Raw genomic sequence first — 24,918 nt, 5'->3', positions numbered from 1 at the left:
ATTCTGTCCATGTTTGCGTGGATTTCCTCTGGGTGCTCCGGTTTCCTCCCACAGTCTAGTGATGTGCAGGTTTGGCAAATTGGCCATGCTAAATTGCCTCATGGTGTTCAGGGATGTGTAGGTTAGGTGCATTAGTCAGGGGAAATGTAAAATAACAGGGTAGGAGAGTGGGTCTGAGTGGGATACTCTTCAGAGGGTCGGTATGGACTTGTTGGGCCAAATGGCCTGTTTCTGCACTGTAGGGGATCTGTGATAAGATGCTGGAGAGGATTGAAAAAGTAGATGTGAAGAGTATGTTTCCTCATTGATAATCTCGAACAAGAGTCATAGAGATGTACAGCATGGAAACAGACCCTTCAGTCCAACCTGTCCATGCCGACCAGATATCCCAACCCAATCTAGTCCCACCTGCCAGCACCCAGCCCATATCCCTCCAAACCTTTCCTATTCATATACCCATCCAAATGCCTCTTAAATGTTGCAATTGTACTAGTCTCCACCGCATCCTCTGGCAGCTCATTCCATACGTGGAAAAGCACAGCAGGCCAAGCAGCATCCGAGGAGCAGGAAAATCGATATTTCGGGCAAAAGACCGTCATCAGGCCCACATGAGATTACCCATGATTGTACTGAGTGTCAAAGCAGGTTTGAGGGGCTGAATGGCCTATTCCTGCTCCTCGTTCTTGTGTCCTTATCTGCTGTCACAGGTGGATGGTGAAACTAACACGACATAGTTTTGAAGAAGACAAGGGAGCTAATTATTAAGTGTCTTGGTTCATATTTATCCCTCACTAGAAGTCACGCTAAACAGTTTTTCTGCTCATTGCTGCTTGTGGGATCTTGCTGTGCGAAGTTGTTTGCTACGTTTCCGCGTGGCAATAGTGTCAACATTTTTCATAAGCACTCCATGAGCTGTGAAGCACTTTGGAATGTCTGTAGATGCTATGCAAATTTATGTTTTGTCTTTGCACCCATTTTGGCAACCTTCCAAATGCTCCCAGAGTCAGAGCTCCACTCCTGTCCGCCCACGTTCCTGTGTGAATCTATCTTGCACCACCAGCCATGAGTCAATTAATAAGAATTCATGGTGGAATCTCTCGAACTATTTGCTCTGCTTGATGTTGCCCATGTTGCACAGCGTTCAAAATTTACAGATGCCCACAACCCAACGGGAGGAAACCACACTTTAAAATCAAAGGACAGGAAGGATGTGAAAAACCATTCGTGCGATGAAAGAAAAAAATGTGGGATCCACAATCACTGACCTCTGGTTGAGCTCTTAGAAAGTCCTCCCTTCAAAACTGCTTTTGCTCCTGCAGAGTTCCCTTCTCCGTACGGCCAGAGACTGGGATTAAAAACAAAGTTAAACATAGAAATCCTGATTTTAGCTCAGGCTAGGGCGAGTAGACCAATGAGGGTGGTGGGGTTAGATGAATTCTAAACTGTCTGCCCATCCCGAGGCACCGTCAATGAAGGCTCAGACCTTGCATGGGATCTTCTGATCCTGCCAGATGTCCCCGCCCAGTCTACAGGCAGGAGAAGGGCTTTGGGCAGCAGTCACTCTTGTGTAATAGTCCCGGGGAGTCAGATATGGGGGTAGGACAGGAGGCCAACACAGCTGGCAATGGGGCAGCTAGGAGATTGGATAAGGAAATCTCAAAGTTTTTTCTAGGGCCTGGAGGAGTTCATTTCAATAGACAAGGAAGTCAACAACTTCCTAAATGTTTATTTTTCCAGTTCATTCATAGGATTTGGGCTTTGATTGTTAGGCCAGTGTTTATTGCTGAGAAGGTGGTGAAGAGTCAACAATATTGAAGTGGGTCTGGAGTCACATGTCGGCCATATCAGGGGAAGATGGCAGTTTCCTGCCCTAAAGGGCATTAGTGAACCAGATGTTTTTTTTTCCCTACCAGTCAGCAATAGTTTCATGAATAACATTAGATCCTTGAATCTTGATTTTTATTGGATCAGATTCCACCACCTGCCATAGCGGGATTTGAACCCAGGTCCCCAGAACTTTGGATTAATTGTTTAGCGATAACACCACAAGGTCTCCAGCTTCCATTTCTGGGTAGTTCTGATCCCAGATTATGTGACAAAGTCGTATTGGCCTCCCCATTCATGCCTGCGCTGAAAATTATATTGCCGCCCAATCTGTATGCTTAACACCACCCACTGGAAGCTACAAATCCCGGCTCAAAGCAGGAGGTTAGAGGACAACCCATTTTGGGGAGTGGGGTAAGCCACTGCTGCGATTTTAACTGTCTGCCCACTTATTTTCTGCTGGATTAACATAGGACCTTCAGAGTTCCATTATCCAGAAGAATATTGCGTTTTGACTCAACTCAGGTGTTTGTTTTAGGTGGACGCAGACTGCAGGGCAATGAACAGGCCTGGATCAGCCCCAGAAACTCTTCAACACACCCTTTCCTGGTTGTCCCAGGAAGGACGCTGATCATTTCTGCTCCAACACCTTCGGCAGGATGGAATGGTGGGGCGCAGTTAGTTGCTCTCACTTTCCTGGCTGTGTCAAGATGTGAAACATGTGCCCACACCCCCTGCCATGTGAATAAGATGATTCCACACTGACCACAGATCAGCCACAAATGTTGCCCGTGTTCTTCTGACTGAGGGCCAGGATGAGAAGTATCTATATCTCTGTTCCATGGGTGGGAAACTGCATTTTTCAGACCCTATCTTCTGCTTCCAGATTGACTCACTGCTACACTGAAACGACAAAAAGCCAACTTTACCTCCCAAGCACAAGTCACAGTCTTTACTCATTCTTAAACCTAGTGAATGGGGAAAGAATGTTTTTCATCTTGCAGCCTTTTGTCTGCCATTTAGCTACTTTGGTGGTCATGATATATTAATACTGTAACAGAGATATTTCCTACCTCCTCTGATATTGTCTATCAACGTGGGTGGTGATAAAATGAGGGAATTTGGCTTCATTTACATAGTCATTAGCTTATTTACATAAACTGCATTTCGGATTTACAGTATTATTACACAAACAATACTGCAAGCCTCCCACTGTTTGAATGGTGAAAAGAAAGCCTTCATATGTATAGCACCAGTCATGACTGCCGGATGCCCTAAAGCATTCACAGCCAAACAAATACATTTGAAATGTTGTCACCATAGCAATGTAGGAAACTCAGCAGCCAAACTGCACACAGCAAGCTCCCACAGACGGCAATACGTCAACGATCAGAAAATCTGTTTCTGTAGAATTGATTATGGGCGAAGGACAGTGGGAGGGAATGTCCTCTACACTCTTCAAAACACTGCCATGGGATCTTTTAGATCTTGGGGTTATGGAAAGGGTCTTTGTTTTAAATCCGATCAAAAGGACAGCTCTTATGACAGCACAGCACCATCCTCTGTCTTACACGACAGTGTCAGCCTTAACTTTCAGGCTTCAATCCTGGACTAAGCTTTGAACCTGCAATTGCTTGGCTTACAAAAAAAAAGAGAGCTACTCATTGAACCATGGTTCAAACACATTGCGAAACCTCCTCTAAATCCATAACATGTGCATAGATAACCCAAGATTTAACTTTACCCCATTTGACCCACATTGAATGAGACAATAATGCAATTCCTGGGAAATTCTTTGACACCTCAACAATTCAGTGTAAGAAAAATTGGCCAACGACCAGCAGACCTTCTGTATTCAGAATTATAAGACCAAAGATTTTAAGCCAGGTAGACATTCTAAGTCAAGAGTGTGGTGCTGGAAAAGCACAGCCAGTCAGGCATAATCCGAGGAGCAGGAGAATCGACGTTTTGAGCATAAGCCCTTCATCAGGAATGAAGCCCTCCGATTTATCTCTCAGCCCTCCCCATCCCACAAACCTCATTCCTGATGAAGGGCTTATGCCTGAAACGTCGATTCTCCTGCTCCTTGGATACTGCCTGACCAGCTGTGCTTTCCCAGCACCGCTCTCTCGACTCTGATCTCCAGTCGTCACTTTCTCCTAGACATTCTAAGAAGCAAAGGTCCGCCAATATTTATAACAGCACTTTATAAGAATGCCTAAACTTATTTCTCCTTATTTCTAGACTGGAAAAGAACCCAATGCCCAGAATGTTTGGACAAGGACCAGAACGTGGATTGTTTGAACACCTGAGTCCTCAGGTATGTTTTTGTCTGCAAAAAATGTTGATCATGTGCGATAGAAGGCCTAATCTATCGTGCTTCAGACAGGAACATTCCCGTGTTTATTTCACTAGACAATGATTTAAATACAGTTGTATTTCTAGACAGTGATTTTTGTCTTTTTGCTTTCAGTCAGGAGAAGTATCACGTGAAAGCGTGTATTGGTTAACTACGCCGGGTAGCATCATTTGTCCTGATGATTGAAGATTACGGCACAGTAATTTTGCAGTTACCACTGTTCAACCTATTGCAGTGATGCGACGAAAGCCAATTCTCACAGTTAAACTTTGTGCTTTGGTCCAAATACCAGTTGCTGCGTGTTAGATTTATCAGAATGCCTTGCCTATGCTTAGCCCTGGAATTAGGCTGAGTTAGGTAGGTGCTGAAAATGTGTTGCTGGAAAAGCGCAGCAGGTCAGGCAGCATCCAAGGAACAGGAGATTCGACGTTTCGGGCATAAGCCCTTCTTCAGGAAAGCCCTTCTTCTTCCTGAAGGGCTTATGCCCGAAACGTCAAATCTTCTGTTCCTTGGATGCTGCCTGACCTGCTGCACTTTTCCAGCAACACATTTTCAGCTCTGATCTCCAGCATCTGCAGACCTCACTTTCTCCCTGAGTTAGGTAGGTGGAGTGCAAGGAGGTTCATATAGTTCATCAATACCAACATTGAACAGTTGATCCAAATGGCCAGCGTCCATACTATATGTTCTGTATATTGCTATATATGGGACTCCCCCAGATGTCTAGATCTTGCTTTAATTTCTAGTAAATAGCCTAAGCCAGCAGAACAAATCTATTACATCATTGTCCATGTAATATATAATTGGCGATGCAGTCAAAAATGTTTTGATCATATGTTGTTTTGTACAGAGTGAATTGTTGTGAAAATCAGAATGTAAGTTACTGGTGTCTTTTGTAAATACTTAACCAATAGATAAATTTGATAATTTAATTTTAGTCTGAATCCTGCCTGACAAATTAATTAGAATTCTTTTGAGGTGGTAATAAGCAGGATAGATAAGGGGGAAGCAGTTGATGTTACATATTTGGCTTTTCAGAAGATGTTCGATAAAGTACCATGCATTGGACTACTTAAGAACGTGAAAGGCCATGTTATTGAATGTAGGATATTAACATGGATAGAGGATTGGCTAATACAGTAGAAGAGAGAGTTATGATAAAGGGGGGCATTTCCAGGAAGGCACCTTTAACTAGCGGAGTGCCATAGCGATCAGTACTGAGTCACAATTATTTGCAATATATTATTGACTTGAATGAGAGAAGTGAATGTATTATCACCAAGTCTGCAGATGACACAAGTGAGTATAGACTGATTAATCAATGCGCAAAAAATAGGCAGATGGAATAAAATGTTAGAAAATGTGAGGTTATGCATTTTGGTGTGAAGAATAGAGAAATTTAATATTATTTAAATGGAGTAAGATTGCAGAAAGCTGCAACATTGAGGAATGTAAGGGTCATTGTGAATGCTAGCTTTTTGTGATTCAAACAAATTAAGTGGGTAATAGGCAATGTAAATGTAAAGTTGGCTTTTGTTTTAAAGGGATATCTTCTGGGCAACTCCCTCACAGGATGAGGTCTTGACTTCATTCATGCCATCATAGAGATGACGACAAAAATAAAGCGAAAGGCCAGTTACCACAAGCTTAAGATCATAAGAAATAGGAACAGCAGTAGGTTGCTCAGCTTGTTCTGCTATCCATTAGGTTAATGACTAACCTGACATTCCCCATTCTGGATCAGTCCAGAATCTGGTTTCCAGCATCTGCAGTCACTGTTTTTACCTCTGACATTCCTCATGTCCACCTTCCTGTCTTTTTCGTGTAACCCTTCATTTTCAGACTGATCGACAATCTCTCTCAGCCTTAAGTATACACAAGGACTCTGCCCCCACAACTCTCTGTACCAACGAGTTCCAATGACTCTCAATTCTCTGAGAGATGAAATTCTTCCTCATCACAGTCTGAAGTTGGTGTTCTTCTATTCTGAAACTAATCGTCTGGTCTTAGTCTCTCCCATCGGGGGAAGTCTCCACTCAGCATTTACCCAGTCAAGCCCCTTGAGAATCCTATATGTTTGAATGGAATTCTTCATTCTTCTTAAGTCCATTGAGTAGAGTCACAAACCGTTTAGCCTTTGCTAATAAAACAGTCCTCTGTACTAGGGACCATCCTAGTGAACCTTCTCTGAACTGCCTCCAGTGGAATATCTTTCCTTAAATAAGGGACCAGATCTGATCTCACCAGCTCCTTGTACTTTTGCAATAAGACCTACTGTCCCAACCCCCTTTCATTAGCTTTCTGCGTTTTGTGCACAAGTACCCCAAGTCCCTTTGTGTTGCGACTTTCTGCAGTTTTTTTCTTCATTTAAGCTTGTTGATTTTTAATCAGTGAGGGAATCAAGGGTTATGGGGAAAAGGCAGGAAAGCGGAATTGAAGATTATCAGATCAATCGAGATCTCATAGAATTGATGGGCCAAATGGCCTACGTAGGCTCTTATGTCCAATGCCATTGCTGCCACTTCTGCAATCTATTTGTCTAAACTAACATGATACAAAGAAAAGTGGATGCTGGAAGGAGATGGTGACACCTTTAGTGGCATTATGGCCAGGCTGTTAATCCAGAGAAAGTGAGGACTGCACATGCTGGAGATCAGAGTTGATAGTATGGTGCTGGAAAAGCACAGCAGATCAGGCAGCATCCAAGGAGCAGGAAAATCGACGTTTTGGGCATAAGTCCTTCCTGATGATGGCAGAATTTGAATTCAATACAAAATCTGGAATTAAGAGTCTAATGATGATCATTGTTGATTGTCAGAAAAATCCATCTGTTTCACTCATGTCCTTTAGGGAAGGAAACTGCCATCCTTACCTGGTCGGACATGCATGTAACTCCAGAACAATATAGTTGACTCTTAAGTGTCCCCGAGGTAATTAGGGATGGGCAATGAATGCTGGTGATGCCCTCATGCCATGAATGAATAGAGAAAGAAACTAAAACAGAAATTGCTGAAGAAATGTTAACTCTGCCTTCTCTCCACAGATGCTGCCAGAACCTGCTGAGTATCTCCAATAATTTGTTTCTATTTATCTACAGATTGCCTTCATCTTTGCTATAGAGTGATTTTAAAAATACTGTCAATGTGAGTTCTGAAATGGGGCGGAATTTCAACAGAATATCTTATAACCTTGATCACAATTTAATAAGTCAGGGAAGGAATGCAAACAGCCATTTGTGCTATTTTGTTTCAATGACTGACTTTTCTATCAGACATACAAAGAATTTCCACAAAATACCACAGAAATTCCAATAATAGTTTTCTTTTCATCTGTAATGTTTCCATTGACTCTGGCCCTCGGCATCATAGATTTTATACTTTAATCATGCAGTGAAAGATCAGAGATATGAAGTGGTTTGAAGCACAATATGTACAACCCCATTCTGAAAAACAACCTTTAATCATTGCGCTATGCAGCTGCACGAGGAGTCAGCTGGTTTGCATTAGAATAAAATGGCCACCAGAAACATGTTGAAAATTAGTTCAATGCAGTGTTTCAGGATTAAGTTATCTTATCTTTCTGAAAAATCCCATGTTGCAAATTTCTGAAAATTACTTCCTGTATTTCTCGCATTAAGCTCCCAGCACATTGATGTTTTCAAACTGGGTTCCATGAAGAGCAAAAGTAATATTTCCCTGAACTGCAGCATTTGTGTTTCAATTAAATTGGTTGTTGTTTCTTTTATGGAAATCTGCAGCTTACAGCTCAGCACCAACTGCTGTCTGTATCCTTACAGAGCACATTTTTATGAGTAATTATAGGAAATACGTAAATTTTTTTTGCATTAGTGATCCCTCAGTTATAATCAATTGGATACATTTTTCAGCCCAGTATGTGCAAACCTTGTAACTAGAAACTAAGTATGGCCTAGAAATAAATGGTTCGGATATATTTAGCGAAATATGAAATCAGAATCATAAACGTTTCACACAGAAAAGGACGCCCATTTGGCCCATTGTATCCACAATGGCTGATGAGTAGCTGTTGTTATGATCGGTCCTGGGGCAATGTCCCTCAGTTTGGTACGGTTTGCAGACAGGACACCTCAAAACATTAAGGTTCTGGCTGAGGAAGGATACACTGGCTCCCCCTTTTCATTCATCCACTCCTCTGGTTGGTCACAACAAGGTTAATTTAAAACATTTGGGATACCTTTCTCTTAGATCAAATGAATGTGTGCTTTAAATGGGGCCAGTTGAACCAGGCTCCCTTTAGTTAAAAAAAGGATGAGGTCATTTGTTACTAACCATGAGAAGAAATAATAGCACAACACATGCATACACACAGATTAGGATTAAGAAGAAAAAATGACAAAGGTTAAAAAGACAATCAGTCTCTGAACCGTTCATGAAGAGTGCATAGTAAAACGGTGAATGTTATCGGTCGTGTAAAAGTTGGTAATTTAATGGTCAGTTTCAGAATTCTAAGCCTTGTTGATTGAAATTTTCTGATCCTGGTTCTATTCAACAGTACATGGCTGGCAGCACTTAGATTAGGAGAAGGTCTTTTCTTTTCATCACCTGCCGTTCAGGGGTGCGTTATGGCTGTTCTTCACTCAAAAATATGTCCAACTCTGTCTTGGAAATATTCAGTAGCTCAGCCTCCACTGCTCACTGTGGAATGGAATTCCAAGCCGTTCTAGCCACTTTCAAGAACCTGTGGGCATTCACTCCGATGACCCTCAGTTCTTTTGTAATGTGCTTCTATCTCGTCAAGTCTATCAGACCAATAGTGGCTGAGTAGCCACATTCTCACCATAGGTCTACAGGTTGTGAGTAGTTAAAATCCATTTCAGAGCCTTTGGTGTGTCATCTCAGCAGGCATTTCAGTGGAGTGCTACACCGTCTGTTTGAGGAAACATAACTTAATCTATTCTATGTTGAGAGTGTGGTGCTGGAAAAGCACAACAGGTCAGGCATTCTTTCATCAGGAATGCCCGAAACGTCAATTCTTCTGCTCCTCAGATGCTGCCTGATCTGTTGTGCTTTTCCAGCATCGCACTCATGACTCTGATCTCCAGCATCTGCAGTCCTCACTCTCTTCTTAATCTATCCTATGTTTGACTTTACACATTAGGTGTACCTTTAACATTTGTTAGAAATTAATGGCTATTGAAAAACTTGGTATGCTGCCCATTTCCCAGTTGGATCTTACAGTGATGATGTGATTGAACAAATCAATATTAAAGGTCTCACTGGTTGGCTTGAACACATTATGTAACAGTATGTTTAAGAATTAATTTACATTTGGAGAGGCAGGGATTAATCAAGAACAATCAGCATGGTTTTATTAAAGGGAGGTCGGGTCTTACCAACTTGATTGAATTTTTCAAAGAGGTGACCAGATGTGTCGATGACGGCGATGGTTTTGATGCTACTTGGATTTCAGCAAGTCTTTTGATAACGTCCAGGATGGGACATTTATAGCAAATATAAGAACCCATGGGACACAAGGAAATTTGACAAATTGCATCCACAATTGGCAGGAAGCAGAGAGTGAGGTTTGAGATGTGTTTTTCTGGCAGAATATCTGTGCCAAATGGGGTCCCACAGGGGTCAGTGTTGGGGCCCTTGGTGTTTGTGGTTTATATAAATGATTTAGACTTGAATGCAGGAGGGTTTCTCAGTAAGTTTGCCAATGATACAAAAATTGGTTGAGTGGTAAACAGTGAGAAACATAGTGTTAGATTACTGGAGGGTACAGATGTGCTGATGAGATAGGCTTGATCAGTGGCAAATGGAACTCAATCCAGATAAAGGTGAGGTGATGCACTTGTGCAGGACAAACAAGGCAAGGGAATACATGATGAACAGTAGGATCCAGGGAAACACCAAGATTCAAAGGAACCCTGGTGTGCATATACATTGGTCCTTTAAGGTATCAGGACAGGTGAATAAAGTGGCTAAAAAGGAGTATGGGATACTTGCCTTTATTAGCTGAGACTTAGCATTTAAGAGCAAGGAGATTCTGCGGGAACTGTATAAAACGTTGGTTGGGCCATAGTTAGAGCACTGAGTACACCTCTGGAATCCACATTATAGGAGAGATGTGATATCACTGGAAATGGAGAGGAGATTTCCCATGATGTTGCCTAGATTGGAGAGTTTCGTTATGAAAAGAAATTGGATAGCCTGGGTTGTTTTTCTTTGAGTAGAGAAGGCTGAGGGAGGACGTGGTTGAGATGTATACAATTATGTGAGGCACAGACAGAGCACAGAGGAAGGAACCTTCTTCTTGGTGGAGGCATCAATGAACAGGGAGGCACAGACTTAAGAGAAGGGGTGGGAAGTTTAGAGGAAATGAGGAAAGATTTGCACTTGGAGGGTGATGGAGATCTGAAATTCACTGCCTGTAAGGCTGGTAGACAGGCTGGAGGCTGGAAGAACACAGCAAGCCAGGCAGCATCAGGGGGTGGAGAGGTTGACGTTTCAAGTGTAACCCTTCCTCGGGACTGTAAGGGTGGTAGATGCAGAAACCTGCATAACATTGGAGAAATATTTAGATGTGTATTTGCATATCCAAGACATGCAAGAATGCAAGTGCTGGAAAATGGGACTAGAATAGTCAGGTGGTTGTTTTAATCAGCCATGAACTCAGTGGAAAAAGGGAACTATTTCCATGCTGTAGATCTCTGATTGTACACCTCTAATTGTATGAACAAAATCTTCAGTTGTACATTTTATGTCTTTGGAGACTGAGTTGCAAAGTATTTCTAAATAATTACCCACTTGTGATTATTCTGACTCTTTCACATCGTCCATTCAGCTCAGTCCCAGCAAGGATGTTACCATCCCCCATGAGTAGCTGAGTAGTTTCATTTGTAATGCTGAAATGCTAATTTAGTTTTCATGGCATTCAGTTCCACACCCCCTACTCCCACCCCCTCCCTTCCCCTCACCCCCATCCATCTCTCTGAGCACGACATTATCCACTGGAAGGGTCTAGAGTGTGGCCAAATAAAATCAGGTGGGTGACAACTTCACATCAGATCAAGAGGTCACTCGAGTAGCGAAGATGAAACCCCTCATTGTTGTTTGGCAGGAATGTCATTTTCCCGGCCTTGCAATATAGTTTCTAGGAAACATGACAGCTCCAGGCTGGTTCTCCATCTGGTTTGATATTACGATCCATTTGGAGTCACCTAGGAGAAAGTGAGGACTGCAGATGCTGGAGGTCAGAGTCAAAAGGTGCAGCGCTGGAAAAGCACAGCCGGTCAGGCAGCATCCGAGATGTAGGAGAGTTGGTGTTTCCAGCATAAACTCTTCATTAGGAAGAGCTTGTAGGAGCTGAGTTTTCTTTTGACTCCCCAGTGTCTCTCCATGCCCAACAATGTACAAGTCAGGACTGTAATGGAGTACTCTCCAGTTTGCTGTGGTTTCAACAACACCTGTTGATGAAGAGCTTATGCTTGAAATGTCAACTCTCCTGCTGCTCGGATGCTGCCTAATCAGCTGGACTTTTCCAGCACCGCACATTTGGAGTCACTCCAAACTCTCCCTGTTGGCAGCGTTAGGCAGTAGGTTTAATAAGCCACAAGCTAATTCAAGATTGAAATAAATAAATTAATACATTTTGCTTGGATTTCTGCTGCAGTGATTGGAACGAGATCAGTCAGCTGAGCCTCATACATTATGAATTCCTTGATTTGGGCTGTTAATCTGGTCCAATCAGGTATCCCTGGCTGCCATAAGAAAAGGGTGAGTGTCAGCGATACTGGCATGCTGGTGCCTGACTATATACAAGACATGATTTGGAGATGCCGGTGTTGGACTGGGGTGTACACAGTTAAAAATCACACAACACCAGGTTATAGTCCAACAGGTTTAATTGGAAGCACACTAGCTTTCAGAGCGATGCTCCTTCAACAGGTGATTGTGGAGGGCTCGATTATAATTTCAGTTACATCACACTGCAAATTTTTGCTATAAATTCTGTGTTACGATCGAGCCCTCCACAATCACCTGATGAAGGAGCATCACTCCGAAAGCTAGTATGCTTCCAATTAAACCTGTTGGACTATAACCTGGTGTTGTGTGATTTTTAACTATATACAAGGCAGTACTAAAGTCAAGGACTGTGGTACATCATACTGCAAATTTTTGCTATAAATTCTGTGGAGTGATTTTTTTTCTTTTGCAAATTAACTTCCTAGCTCCTTGATGGCCAATAATTGGTTCTGGCTCATGAAATACCCAAGTGTCTTGCATGGGTGTGAGATTCTGGAGGCACTCTGGCCTTTTGTATTTGAAATAGAGATTTGCAAGTTAGATCTGGAAGCTATGATCCACAGAGTGAATGTTGAAAACATGTTATGCGTCATGTACAGTCAGTATGAATCCTGCCAAATTTCACTACACTTGTGTAATCATGACCCCAGCTTTTAAACCATGCATTACTTTTGTTTTGTTTTTGCAATGCAAATGTTGCCAGCGTGAGATTACTCATCCCTAATTTTCCTGCAAAGGTGAGGGTGAGAGTGTTCCTAAACTACTGTTCACAATGAAGTTTCAGCATCTTAATCCTGTAACAATGAAAGGTATATCTCCAAGCCAGACTGGTATGTAAATTAAAGGGGAATGTGGACATGATTGTGAGGAGAGTGGAAAACCGTGAAGGGTGAAAACCCTTACTTTTCTTATCCTTCAAGGTGGGTCACTGGTTTTGTTGATACTTTCAAATAAGCCAAAGTATGTTACTGTAGTGCACCTTTATAGACAATATACTTTGCAGCTAGGTGTGCCATTGGTGGACAGAGTGAAGGTTTGAATCAGTGGATGGGATGTCAGTGAAGCATACTGTTTTGTTCTTGATAGAATCTAGCTTTCAGGTGTTGTTCAAACCACAGCTAGCCAGTGAACCGGAGATACTCTGTTATAGTCCTGACTTGTGTATTGTTGGTCATAGAAACACTGGGGAATCAGAAGAAAACTCAGTTCCTACAAGTTCGAGAAACTGTGCTCTTTATGTCACTGATTTGCTTAAGTTCCCGGTCAATGGTTATCCACAGGATGTTGATTGTGGAGACCAGCAATAGCAATGCCATTGAGGATCAAAGGGTAGTGATTAACATTGTCACTCATTGTCAAAATGACCATCTCCTGCCACCTGTGAAACCAATTTTCATTTCATACAATAGTCAGCAATAATGATAAGAATACCAAGTGCGATATTTAATAGGTTGCTCTTATGACAGTTGCTGGGGTTTTACTGTGGTGAGAGTGTGGGTGTGGTGCAGATGATTTTCATTTTCCTTTACGGCTGCTGTTCCAACAGCAAAATTTAACTTGTTTAATTTGTGCGAATTTAGAATGCTGCATTGCACAGGGAAACTGCAACATTCTGTGTAGCAGACAATGCCATGATAACTACTAGGGTTTCCCAATTTTTAAAACCAACAGCAAGGCAGTTGGTTGTCACACACAGTCTCCCAGCATCACTTCCACCCTGATGCTTCAGCTCCATTCTCCAGAGTATTGTCATTGAATGCTGCAGTGCAGAAGGACCTCCTTCATGTTTGCCAAACCCTTTCTCATCTTCAAATGCAGATCTGATCCGTACAGTCCTTGTGGAGACGAAGTCTCACCTTCACATTGAGGATAGCCTCCATCGTGCTGTGTGGCACTATCACATGCTAAATGGGACAGACTTTGAACAGATCTAGCAACTCGAGACTGGGTATTCATGACGTGCTGTGAGCCACCAATAGCAGCAGAATTATACTCCACAATCTGCAACCACATGGCTCAGCATGTCCCTCACTCAACCATTACCATCAGTCCTGGTTTAATGGAAAGTACAGGAGGGCATGCCAGGAGCAGCACCAGACTTGCGTAACAACATGCTGTCAACCTAATAAAGTCACCAAACAGGACAACTAGCATGTCAAACAACATAAGCAACAAGTGATTGACAAAGCTGAGCAATCCCAAAGCCAACAGCAATCCAAGCTCTGTACTCTTGCCATATCCAGTTGTGAATGGTGGTGAACAATTAACCAACTCACTGGAGAATGATGCTCTTCAACTATTCCTATCCTCAATGACAGAAGAGCCCAATTCATCAGTGCAAAAGATAAGACTGAAGCTTTCACAGTAATCTTCAGCCAGAAGTGGCAAGTGGATGATCTATCACAACCTCCTCAGTGATCCCCAGCATTACAGATATAAATCTTTAGCCAAATCTATTCATTCCACATGATATCACGAAACAGAGGCACTGGATACTGCAAAGGCTATGGGCCCTGACAACATTCTGGCAAGTGTACTTAAGACTGGTGTTCCAGAACTTGCTGCTTCCCAAGCCCAGCTTTTGCAGTACAGTGACAACATTGGCATCTACCCAAACATGTGGGAACTTGCCCGGATGTGTCCTGTACATAAAAGCAGGACAAGTCCAATCTAATCAATTACAACCCTGTCAGTCTACATCAGAGTAAAGTGATTGTTTGGATTCCACCAGGGCCTCTCAGCTCCTGACCTCAATGCAGCCTTGGTTCAAACATGGACAAAAGAGCTGAATTCCAGAGGGGAGGGGAGAGTAACAGCCCTTGACATCAAGGCTGCATTTGACCCAGCGTATCATCAAGGTGCCCAAGCAAAACTGGAATCAGTGGGTTTCAGGGGATATCTCTCCTCTGGGGTTAATTTGGGACCACAACTATTCACATTATACTGAACAATCTGGGTGAAAGAAATGAGGGTATTGTGCTGGGTTTACAGACGATACAAAGATATGTTACAGTCAGGTAGTGTTGAGGAAACAGGGAGTGTGCAGAAGGACTTGGACAGTGGGCAAAGAGTGACAGATGGAATGGGGGAAGTGTGAGGTTATGCATTTTGTAAGAAGAATAGAGATGTAGGCTACTTTCTAAATGGGAAAAGGCTCCAGAAATCTGACGCACAAGGGATTTGGAAGGTCTATTTCTGGACTCTGTTAAGATTAACATGTAGGTTCAGTTGGCAGTCAAGAATGCAAATGTAATGTTAGCATTCATTTCAAGAAGGCTAGAATACAAGAGCAGAGATGTAATGCTGAGGCTGTATATAGCTCTGGTCAGACCGCATTTGGAATATTTTGAGCATTGTTGAATCTCATATCTAAGGAAGGATGTGCTGTCATTGGACGGGGTCCAGAGGAGGTACATAAGAATGATCCTGGGGATGAAGAACTTGTTATATGAGGAATGGTTTGAGGACTCTGGATCTGTATTCGATGGAGTATAGAAGATTGAGAGGCGATCTGATTGAAACTTACAGAATACTGAGAAGCTTAGATAGACTTGATGTAAAGACAATGTTTCCACTAGTAGGAGAGACTGGGACCCAAAGGGCATGGTGTCTGAGTGAAAGATGTCTCTTTAGAACTGACTTGAGAAGGAATTTGTTCAGCCAGCTGATGGTTAATCTGTGGAACTTATTGCCAGAGAAGACCGTGAAGTCCAAGTCATCGAATGTATTGAAGACAAAGATAGATAGGTTCTTGATTAGTAAGGGGATCAAGGCTTATCGGGAGAAGGCAGAAAATGGGGTTGAGAAACATATCAGCCATGATTGAATGGCAGAACAGATTTGATGGGCTGAATGGCCTAATTCTACTCCTGTATCTTATGGTGTTAAGATCCTGGGGCTCCTTCTCTAACTGCATTCACGTGGCTATATCTGCACCAAATGGACTGCAGCGGTTCAGGAAGGCAGCTCACTACCACTTTTCAAGGATAACTCGGAACAGGAGTGAATGTTAACAAAATGAGGGAACTCCAGAGTGTGGAATTTAACTGGTTAAACACTAAAAATGAGACCTTATGGATTGTTTAATGATACACATCATAAAGGTAAAAGGTCCTACATTCCCAACTCTCCCCTTGCCTGAGGCAGACTGATCTAAGGCTCAACTCAGCACTAGTCATGTCGGTTTCATGAGAGAGCAGCTCCATGGTTCTCTGGGACCTTTATACATAAGCATCATTAAAATATGCAATCAAACAAACATGGTGCTAACGGATGAGTGCCTTTGGATATTTTATTACATTGAAGGAGATCTGCAAGTGTGAATCTGTGGCTTTGCGTGGGAGAAAAAGGTGCAAGGTCCACATGTTAGTGCCAGGTATTGTTAGAGCCTATGCCTGAGTACATGATATGATTCAAGCCAGTGTTAGCCAAGGCATAGTTAGTGCCCTGTGGTAGTACACAAGGACAGATGGAGTAACAAACTCTACTAACACTGGGAATGTTTGTCATCTTAAATGTCATTCCTTCCTGTTTTACAGCTCCGCTTCCCTCTGAACATGGTCATGGCCAACCTGTGGCTGTTTTCTCCAATTGTTAGCAGGTAGGTAATGATCACAAAATGACACAAAATATGATTGAGTTAGGGTCTTGTGGTAGTGTTCCTATCTCGAGGCAAGGTGGTCTCGATTTAAATCCCACCTGCTCCAAATATGTACTAAAAATGTCCATTAAAAAATCTGCACAGGCAGGAATGACTGAATGATCTGTCTGAAATGTACAGTGGAGAAACAGACCTCGCTCTATAAAATGAAAAGGAGGCAATATCAAGAAGACGTGAACAAAAGTAGCAAATGGAAAATATTGTGGAGCAGATTCTGAGATGGGAAATGTGTGAAGTATTGAGAAAAGACAAAATCAGGAACTAGCAACTCAGGAGATGAGTGAAGATTGTGGGAGCGGCTGAAGAGAGATTGAAATGGTTGTGGTCACCTGCTATGGGTAGATAGAGTGTGAGAGGACTTGTAGTGATGGAGGCGGGATTGCCAGGATGGAAGAGGAGGAAGACCAAACAGCAGATGAGAGGATGCCGTGGTGAGAGATTTGAATGCTGTGGGATTGAGAAAGGAACGTGGTCGGCAGGAAAAGCTGGAGAAAGGTAATAACTAACCCAAACAGAATGGAAGCAGTGGAAAGAAGGAAAGCCGTAATCAGCTAGTTGGCTCTGTCATAGAGTCATACAGCCCGGAAACAGACCCTTCAGTCCAACCAGTCCATGCTGAACATAATCCCAAACTAAACTGGTCCCACCCTTCTGCACTTGGCTCATATCCCTCCAAACACTTTTGATTTGTGTGCTTATCTAAATGTCTTTTAAATGTTGTAACTGTTGATTCATGGCCAGTTTTATACTCCAAAACAGTCTCCCTCTGAACTTCATTACCTAACTTGAAGATAGTGAGGACTACAGATGCTGGAAAGTCAGAGTCGATAAACTGTGAAACTGGTAAAAGTACAGCAGGATCAGGCAGCATCAGAGAAGCAGGAGAGTCGATGTTTCAGGCAGGACCCTTCGTCAGGACTCAAGAACACACTCTATCTACACCTTCCTTGAGCAACACATTGCTGGTGTTATCGTAGCCATCTGCTGTAGCAAAAAACCATGCAGCGTGTTATTGGAAAGAGTTATTCAAACTTCTTCCAGGTGTTCTTCCCATGTATGACAGACAAAAGACAGAGAGTCACTTCAGAATTTAATTAAACACAAACCCTTTATTTAACTCTCTAGGTAGCAATACAAAACATATTCGTTGCAACCTTTAATTTTTACCTCATCTAACTCAACTTCATTTTTAGCTCACTTCACTTAACTTCACTTTAACTTAATTCACATTTACCAGTAACTCTAACTCTAACTTTAACTTGAAAAACTTGGCTTGAAACAAATAGCAACCCGATTCAAATGAAGCAGCCAACCTCCGCCCCCAGTGCAGATGTTTGCCTTATGGTTCTTTGTCTCTCTGACAATCACATCAGGGAAACATACGTCATGAATATGGGTCTCGAGTGGTCACAGTGGAAAATTAACTTTATCCCGAAATGTGCTCACCTTTCCAGAAACTTCAATGGCACTCAGCCAATAAATTGACTGAAGCCTAATTCCAGTATTCAATCCCAGATGGGATCTAGTGGCTATGGCTACCATACCACCAGAAATGGGTCACTCAAGAAAAGCGTGGATAGAGTGTGTTTTTGAGTCCTGATGAAGGATCCTGCCTGAAACTTCGACTCTCCTGCTCCTCTGGAGAACCTTATACCATTCTCCAAATAAGGTGATCGTGGTGTCAAATCACTATGGCACCTCCTTTACTTGGTCAACAGGAACCGGCAGGTCATAGCTTACAGGACAGGACCCAACATGTCCCGACTGCAGTTTTAAACTAGCTTGGCCAAAGTTCCTAGCATGCTTGATTGTAGCTCTTAATGAGTCTCGTAGCCATTTCTGCAGCTAGCCGCCTGACCACAAGTGGATTTCCCACCGTGGCATTGAAACTTTAATCATTTCCCCAGCCCTCAATTTGAACCCATGCAATCATCATTTCTGGAAAAACAACATAGAAATTAGGAACTGGAGGCCTTTCAGCCCTTGAGCCTGCGCTGCCATTCAACCTGATCATGGCTTATCTTTCCCAACGCCATATTCCCCTTTCTCTCCATAACCCTTGAAGCCTTTGATATCCAAATATTTATTAATCTCTTTTTTGAATATCTCAGTGATCTGACTTCCATAGCTTTCTGTAGTAACAAATTCTATATGTTGACCATCTCTTTTGAATGAAGATGTATTTTCTAACCTCAGTCCTAAATGGGCCTACTCCACATCCCAAGACTGTAACCCCTGCTCTAGACTCCCCAAACAGGGAAGAACATCCTCCCGGCTTCTATGCAGCCCTGTTAGAATTTTATGTATTTCGATCAAATCACTTCTCACTCGTCCACTCGAACCAATCTCTCCTCAAATGCCAGTCCAGCCATTGCTGGTGTCAGCCCAGTGAGTCTCTGCTGCAGTCCCTCTATGGCAAGTATCTCCTAACTAAGGCAGGGAGACCAAAACTGCACTCAATACTCCAGGTGCAGTCTCACCAAGTCACTATAAATGCAAAGTTAAAAATCACACAACACCAGGTCATAGTCCAACAGGTTTATTTGGAAGTATTAGCTTTTGGAGCGCTGTTCCTTTGTCAGGTGGTCATGGAGAATAAGATCGTAGGACACAGAATTTATACCAAAAGTTTGTAGTGTGATGCAACTGAAATGATATATTGAAAAAGACTGGATTGTTTGTTAAATCTCACCTTTTCGAATGACCATGTTGGTTTCAGTTCTTTCATATGTAAATCCAAGAATGGCACGGTGGCACAGTGGTTAGCATTTCTGCCTCACAATGCAAGAGACATAGGTTCATTTCCCGCCTCAGGCGACTGACTGTGTGGAGTTTGCACATTCTCCCCGTGTTTGCATGGGTTTCCTCCGGGTGCTCTGGTTTCCTCCCACAGTCCAAAAATGTGCAGGTTAGGTAAATTGGCCACGCTAAATTGCCCATAGTGTTAGGTGAAGGGATAAATGTTGGGGAGTGGGCCTGGTTGTGCTTCAGCGGGTAGGCGTGGACTTGTTGGGCTGAAGGGCCTGTTTCCACACTGTAAGTAATCTAAAAAAATATTTTTGAAAATTATGTTCTCAAGTGAACTTTAACAATAGGTGCCATGTCAGCTTGGATAATATCTTGAAGGTGTGAGGCTAAAGTCTGTCTGTCTCTACCAATTTTCAGACTGATTCTATTTCTAAAAAAGAGATTTACAGAATCTTACATGGATTCATGCAGTTTTTGAGCAAACTGAAATGTAATTCTGCAAGTACAAATTCACCCCACAAACTTGTGGGTGTGTATGTTTGTGTGTGTGTGGAGGGGGGGGGGGGGGGGAAGGGGTGGAGAGAGATGTGAATGTCTGTGAGACTGTGTAGATGTGTATGTGTGTGAGTGTAAAAGGCTGTGAGAGGGTGCTTGCGTGGGTGTGAGTGTCAAGGGTGTGCGGGTTTGAGCATTTGAGAGAGAGAGTCTGCGTGAGGGTATGGGTCTGTAGGAGTGTGTGTGTGTGTGCGCGCAATGCAGTGAGGTCACCTGTAGTGTGACATGACTGGCACCTCCAAATCATGACTATAAGTGCAGGGAGACCTCCCTATTTCTGAATACTATTCTCACAATGAAGGGCGACATGCCACTTGCCTTCCAAACAGCTTGCTGCAGCTGCCTGTAAAATTTCAAAGAACCGTACAGCATAGGAACAGGCCCTTCAGCTCACCAAGCCTGTGCCAACACATGGCATCTTTCTAAACTAAACACCTTTTCTCTCGACACAGTCTGTATACCTCTATTCCCTGGAAAAGCGCAGCAGGTCAGGCAGCATCCGAAGAGCAGGAAAATTGACGTTTCTGGCTGGAGCCCTTCATTCCTGAAATGTTGATTTTCCTGATCCTGGGATGCTGCCTGATCTGCTTTGCTTTTCCAGCAACACACTCTCAACTCTGATCTTCAGCATCTGCCAACTTCACTTTCTCCTATCTCTATTCCCTGCCTATTCATGTCCTCTCAAGATGCATCTTAAACTTTGTTGTTGTATCTGCTTCCACCACCTCCTGACAACACATTCCAGACACTGCCCTCTGTCATATCTCCTTCAAAGTTCCCCCCAATTACCCTAAATCTATGTCCCCGATTGATTAACATTTCTGGGGAGAAAGATTCCAATTATCCATTCTAAACATGCCTCTCGTACATCCATCAGGTCACCCTTCAGCCTCCAGCATTCAAGTAAAAATGAACCACATTTGTCCAATCTCTCTGCATAGCTAATACCCTCCAAACAAGGCAACATCCCGATAAACCTTTTCAGTACCCTCTTTAAAGCCTGTACATCCTTGTGGGAGTGTGATACAATATTCCAAATGTGGCCAAACTAAAATAGCTGCAACATGAAATGCCAATTTTTTTATACTCTGTGTCCCAACTGATGAAAGCATTTATGACCAGCTTATCCACTTGTGTTGTCAGTTTAAGGGAACTGTGGATCTATACACCTAGATCTCTCTGTATATAATGCTTCTAAGAGTTCTCTCATTTACTGTATACCTCCCTCCTGCACTAGACCTTCCAAAATGCATCACTTCATATTTGTCTGGATTACATTCCATCTGCTAGTTCTCCACCCAAGCCTCCAGCCTATCTGTATTCTCTAACAATCCTCCTCACTATCCACAGCTCGCCCAATCTTTGTGTTATCCACAAAGTTACTAATCATTGGTGTACAAGGACTCCCGGATCCCCTGGCTACTCCCCAAATTATCACTATTTAAATGACGGTAAATTCAAAGAGTTTAGTTCAATAACAATAAAGGGAACAGTGATATATATCCAGGTTGAGAGATTGTGTGAGCCTTGCACTGGGATAGGAGAGTTGTTCTGACACCATTGCTGCTTCTAATGCGAAGGGCATGGTCATATGGGAGGTCAGTGCTCTTGAAGGAATTTTGCTGAGATTCTGGATTGTCCTCTGAGGAGAGTCGAGTAGAATGGGAAGATATTTCTGGTGTTTAGAAAAATGAGAGCTGATTTCACTGAAGACACCCAGACAGCCTGACATTGGCTGCTCCCCCATGGATGAAGTGTCTAGAATAGGGGGTTGCAATCTCAGCAAAAGAGGTCAGCCATTTTGGACTGAGTTGAAGAGAAATTTCTTCATGCAAAGTATGCCTTAGAACATAGAGATTGGGAGGAAATGTAGGCTACTCAGTCCTTCATGCCTGCTGCACTTTCAATGAGATCACGCTGACCTGATTTGCATACCACATTCAGGCCAGCCACCAGTAAGCTTTCACCCCTCTTGCTGGTCAAGAGTCTATATCTACCTAGGCCCTAAAAGTGTTTGAAGACTATTTCCATCACCTGTTGAGAAAGAGAGCACCAAAGATTCACAACAACAAAAATTATCAGCATCTGTTTTAAATTACTTTGTGGCCCATATGTTTGAGATTCTCCTACTAAAGGAAACATCTTTTACATCCGTCCTGCCAAACCCCTCAGGAACTTTAGATGAATCTGATTGTGATCACGTCATCAAATCCTGAACAATCCCTATGACCTATAAAAACATACGAGCCAGAAAGTTGCACATGTTAGGAATTCTCTGGCTTTTTTTTATTCCAGACCAACCATAATATAGTCAGTAGTTGAGCAAGTTCAATACTGAGAGGATTAATGTTTGAATATTGAAGAAATTGAGGGGAATGAGAAATGACAGGAAAGTGGAGCTGCTATAAAAGTTGAGGCATAAGCTCATTAAACATCAGAACACTCTCAAGGGGTTGAATAATTTAACCATGTTTCTACCTTTCACTTTCCTATGAGGTGCCACAGTGCATCCTTTCCTGTTAAATTAGTACAGCTGGAGTACATGCAACAAAACACTTAAAAACAAATGTTTTCTCTCTTATTCCTCTGTTGAACAGAATGATGGAGAAGAAACCAAGTACAAACAGTCTGGTTCGTACGACCACTGCAGTTACTGAGTTTTATGCTGGGATTAAGGTAAAGAAAATCCACAACTTAATTTCGCAAATCAGGAGCTTTCTTTTTAAAAGTGTATTTTGGGATTTTATCATACTTGTTCTCAACTGCATTTGGCTTTTGTCACTTTTTTAAAAAATGTGGGATGTGGAAATAACTTGCCAGACCAGCACTAATTTCTCATCTTAACTGTACTTGACCTGAGTCACTTTCTAGATCATTTCAGAAGGCTGTTAAGAGTCAACCATGTTGCTGTGGGTCTGGAGGTATTTGCTATTTGCATGTCAATGGTTGGCATGGTGACTCAGTGGTTAGCACTGCTGCCTCACAGCGCCAGATATCTAGGTACAATCCCATCCTCAGGCGACTGTCTGTGTAGAGTTTGCACATTCTCCCTATGTTTTCATGGGTTTCCCCCATGTGCTCCAGTTTTCTCCCATGATCCAAGATGTGCAGGTTAGGTGGATTGGCCAGAGATTGGGTGGATCTGTGTGGGCTGCTCTTCGGAGGATCAGTGCAGACTTGATGGGCTGATTGGCCTACTTCCACACTGTAAGGATTCTATGATTCTCTGAAGCAAATTGACAGGTTCCCTTCCCTGAAAAGCATGAGTGACCACAATTAGATATGGCAGCATTTGTGGAGAGAAAATCAGAGTTAATGGTTTGAGTCATAGAGTCATAGAACATAAGAGTCAACAAATGATAGTTTCATAATCGATATTACTAAGATTAGCTTTCAACATCAAATTTACTAACATAATTCAAATTTCAACAGCTACCCAGTGAGATTTGAACCCATACTCCTGGAGTATTAGCTGGGGTCCTCTTGAGTGTTAGTCCATGGATATTACCATATCGCTCCCCTTTTGCTCTATATCTACCTAGGCCGTAAAAGTGTTTGAAGACTGTTTCCATCACCTTTTAAGGAAGAGAGTTCCAAAGATTCACGACAACAAAAAAATTTAGCATCTGTCTTAAATTACTTAATGGCCCACTATAGGAAACATCCTTAACATCCTCCCTGTCAAAGCCCCTCAGGAATTTTAAATGAATCTGACTGTGGCCACATCACCATGTCCTGACTTATCTCCTCTGACCTATAAAATCATACGAACCAAAAAGTTGCACGTTATTTCATTTTTATTCATTCATGGGATAAGGGCGTCACTGGCTTGGCTAATATTAATTACCCATCCCAGAGGGCAGTTAAGAATCAACCATTGCTGTGGGTCTGGAGTAACGTGTAAGCTAGACCAAGTAAGGATGGCAGTTTCCTCCCTAAAGGGCATTAGTGAACCAGATGGGGCTTTTCCAATGGTTAGCAATGGATTTGTCACCATCATTAGATTCTTAATTCCACATTCTGATTGAATGCAAATTCTGCAGGACTCAAAACCAGGTCCCTGAAATGTTACCTGGGTGTCAGAATTAACAGATGATTGTTAATACAACTAGGCTATCGCCTCCCCTTACAATGCAGTTTTAAAGAGCAAAATGTTATCATGAGTCAAAACAGTCATTTAAGATTACTTTAATATGTCTGAGGAATTTGGTTACTCTCAACTTTACTCACCAGAGGATTTGAGTGAATTGCGATAAATTATTAATGAGATATTTAGTAAGTGCCCTGAAAAGGTGGAGAAGGTTCTTGAGTCACTGCAGTCCATCTGGTGTTGTTGGGAAGGAATGCCCAGGTTTCTGGCTCAGTGAAAGTGAAGGAACGGTGATATATTTCCAAACCAGGCTGGTGTGTGACTTGGAGGACATCTTGCAGACAGTGGTGTTCCAAAGTGTCTGCTGCCTTTGCTGACCCTTCAGAGGTCTAGATTGGAATGTGTTGTCAAAGGAGCTTTGATGAGTTACTGCACTGCAAGCCCCTTGTAGGTGGCACGGACCTCTGCCACTTCTGCCAGTGATGGAGGCATCAAAGGTATTTATGGGGTGGATGGAATCCTGATCAAGTGGCATTGTCTACCTTAACTCCACATTTCCGACCCATTTACCACGTCCCATGATTCTCTTCATAACCAAGAAAGAGCAAGTGGAACATCCATTCTATTAATCAATCCCCTATACGCACCATATATCCACACATGAGCACTCTGGGCAAACCTAGCCCTTTTACTCATTAACCCGGTTGAAGTCATTGTCAGTCGCAGCCTTATAGCTTCTTATGAGTTTGCTTGCCCTGGATAAGTCCTGCTAACATAATGCAGAGAGTAGAATGTAGCCCAATAAACCTATCAGTGAAATTCATGGGATACAGTCTGGGACATTCCCTGGAGTCCTTTATTTAATTGATTTTCCTAATCAATCAGTTTGGCGATG

At 42.6% G+C, this 24,918-nt stretch overlaps 1 protein-coding gene across 1 annotated transcript in view; it reads left to right on the top strand.

The window, feature by feature from the left end:
• The window catches only part of LOC132828350 (N-fatty-acyl-amino acid synthase/hydrolase PM20D1-like), an 88,465-nt gene that overhangs the window by 45,309 nt on the left and 18,238 nt on the right, over positions 1–24,918 (top strand). Inside the window, exons 6-8 of the mRNA XM_060845378.1 lie at positions 4,069–4,144; positions 16,509–16,570; positions 22,531–22,609. Of these exons, the coding sequence (XP_060701361.1) occupies positions 4,069–4,144; positions 16,509–16,570; positions 22,531–22,609 (217 nt within the window). The remainder of the gene's footprint in view (positions 1–4,068; positions 4,145–16,508; positions 16,571–22,530; positions 22,610–24,918) is intronic.

Source organism: Hemiscyllium ocellatum, chromosome 26 (genome assembly GCF_020745735.1).
Source record: "Hemiscyllium ocellatum isolate sHemOce1 chromosome 26, sHemOce1.pat.X.cur, whole genome shotgun sequence".
NCBI classification, from domain to species: Eukaryota; Metazoa; Chordata; class Chondrichthyes; order Orectolobiformes; family Hemiscylliidae; genus Hemiscyllium; species Hemiscyllium ocellatum.
The sequence above is the reverse complement of the archived record's forward strand: the minus strand, read 5'-3'. Positions and strand labels throughout refer to the sequence as shown.